General features: G+C 39.4%; 2 protein-coding genes across 3 annotated transcripts in view; one reads left to right on the top strand and one right to left on the bottom strand.

The window, feature by feature from the left end:
* The window catches only part of LOC135210085 (low-density lipoprotein receptor-related protein 4-like), a 471,815-nt gene that overhangs the window by 218,351 nt on the left and 250,964 nt on the right, over nucleotides 1–2,500 (bottom strand). The gene's annotated exons all lie outside the window — the stretch shown is intronic.
* The window catches only part of LOC135210075 (uncharacterized), a 14,192-nt gene that overhangs the window by 4,476 nt on the left and 7,216 nt on the right, over nucleotides 1–2,500 (top strand). The window contains exon 6 of one of the 2 annotated variants that reach the window (XR_010313448.1): nucleotides 1–145. This exon is cut by the window's left edge and continues 38 nt beyond it. Coding sequence is in view for 1 of the 2 variants with exons in the window: in XM_064242873.1 (XP_064098943.1) it covers nucleotides 1–19 (19 nt within the window). In the remaining variant the exon portion in view is untranslated. Of the gene's footprint in view, nucleotides 251–2,500 lie in introns of those variants that run through there. The other variant, XM_064242873.1, reaches the window with a different exon arrangement.

The raw sequence follows: 2,500 nt of genomic DNA, 5'->3' as shown, positions 1-2,500 counted from the left end.
GGCTGCACTGACTGCTTAGTAAGGATTGAGGAAGGAGCCTCTCCCACCAAAATAGGATCACCGACATGAAAGCTTTGGAGCCTGGACCCTGTGCAATGACCTGGCTTTGATAGATTAGTTACTGTTTGGAAGTCTTCAAAAATATCTTGAAAAATATCTTTCACTATGAACTCATAACTCTACACAATTTCTAATTACCACTGTTAAGATCATTCTCTTTTAAACTCAATAAAACTTTGGCATTATTGTTTCTATATTTTTATTTTACCCTCTTTCCAACATCGAATATATCACTGATGAAAGTGTTCAAGCCCACGGGGATGAAAAATAGAAAACAAAGCCGCCATGAATATCTGTAATTACTTGATAACACTCGATAATTATTTGACAACTCACCTCCAACGAAAGAAGTTGTAGCATTTACTTTCCCAAAATAGTTGAAAAAAAAAACGAAAAGACAATGGAGCGTGTATGTATGTGTGTGTATATATATATATATATATATATATATATATATATATATATATATATATATATATATATATATATATATATATTCAGCCAGCATCAAGGGCGAAGTAGTAAGCGACTGGATAACTTCCATTTCAATTAATAAAGTAATGAATAAAGAATAAATGTATAAATTAATACATTTGCGAAGAGACACACAGACAAACACACAACTACACAAACGAAGCGAGTATAGGTCATGAAGAATCTTTTCTGGGAGACCTATTGTTATGACGATCCATCTGATTATTTACTATAAAAGTAGGAAAACCAGCAGGCAGGTGATGAAGACCAACGTGGTTTACCAGTACTCATGCCCCACCCAAGGATTTCTTGGCACCTACATCAGTATGACCACGATGCGCCTTTCGAAAAGAATTTCCTGCCACGCCCAGGAGGGAGCAATATTCAACCATGCCAGGACTGCCCATAATCAGATGATCCCGACGAGACATTGTAAAGAATTTCGAAATCATCGATCAAGATCCAGACCACCGCAGCTTACGCCTCCTGGAAGCCCTGCATATTGGTAAGGAGAAGCCCTTGTTTAATACTACGCAGGAGACCTTCCTTCCTTCCTCCAACGGCCGCCAGGCGACCAGCACCGACCTCCGTACAGGAGGCGCGGACCAATCATAGTCTAGCAGCAGGTGAGCGGAAACAACAAAGTTCGTCCCACATCTACTCCAGGGCTCGCAGCAACGAGTAACCTCTGCATACGGCTACAAGGCTTCGCCCGAGCCAAATAAAAATCGAACCCGCACATGACCACGCCCACCCCTACTATAAAAGCTGACCCATCAACGAGGCCAAGGAGTCTTATACACGTGCTTAGCTAGCCCGACCCCCCACCCCCCCCCCCCCAAAAAAAAAAAAAAAACTAACCTTCTGATTACGTCCGGTAAGAGAGTCAGAAAACTAACGCTAAGAACAAAAGTGGACTTACTACTACTGCAAAACACCGTGGTTCGAGTTCTCCTTCCCCTTCCCCTGTAGGGGTGGAGGGGCGGGGTGGGGGTGGGGGTGTGGGAGATATGACGATCCCAATATTGAGCCTGATTAAATTATTCTTGCCCTATGCCGTGGGCCATTTGCCACCTTGCCCGGCCTTAACAACACCCTAAGAACCTACAAACATATTACAAAAAAAACCACATGCACTATACTAAATTATGAGAAATGGGTGTCCCCGTATTTTTTCCCTGCCCCTAATACCTTCCTTTCACCCAACCTTATGCCCATTTCCAAAACAACCTTACCTTCCCTTCCGGGTGACACTTATGGGTTCAAACCGATTGGCAATCGGACCCCCACTCCATCCTATCCCCCCCCCCCCCCCTCCTTGTCCTTGCCTATCCAGAACGTCCCTCGCAACGTCCAGATGATGGCCAGGGAAATGGACGAAACATGTCCACATTAAGGAAACAACTGACTCTGAAGATACAGTAATGATAAGAAAATACTACATTAATGATTTTGTAAATGAGATCACCTTCTATAGTCCCGTTGTAGTCTCCGGATATATATATATATATATATATATATATGTATATATATATATATATTATATATATATATATATATATGTGTGTGTGTGTGTGTGTGTATGTATGTATGCATGTATGTATGTATATAATATATATATATATATATATATATATATATTAAAATTAAAATACTCGGAAAAATATATATATTTCATATATTTTATTATTGATAATACCAGATCTTGTCATTCAAGAATACCAGAATAACACCATGAATAGAGGCCAATTACTTAGCAGTCTCGCTGGCTATGAAAAACGAATTATCAGAAAAATAAATAAAATTCTTTATAAGATAAATTTAGTTACCTCTGCCAGTTTTTTTAATAAGATATTATTATCATTATTATTATTTCAGTAGATGAAGCCTATTCACATGGAACACACACCAAAGGGGCCATTGACTTGAAATTCAAGCTTCCAAATAATGTTGTTTCAAACCTTCC

The sequence above is a fragment of the Macrobrachium nipponense genome, chromosome 39 (assembly GCF_015104395.2).
Source record: "Macrobrachium nipponense isolate FS-2020 chromosome 39, ASM1510439v2, whole genome shotgun sequence".
In the NCBI taxonomy this organism is placed as follows: domain Eukaryota; kingdom Metazoa; phylum Arthropoda; class Malacostraca; order Decapoda; family Palaemonidae; genus Macrobrachium; species Macrobrachium nipponense.
This window is presented reverse-complemented; position numbering and strand designations above follow the sequence as displayed.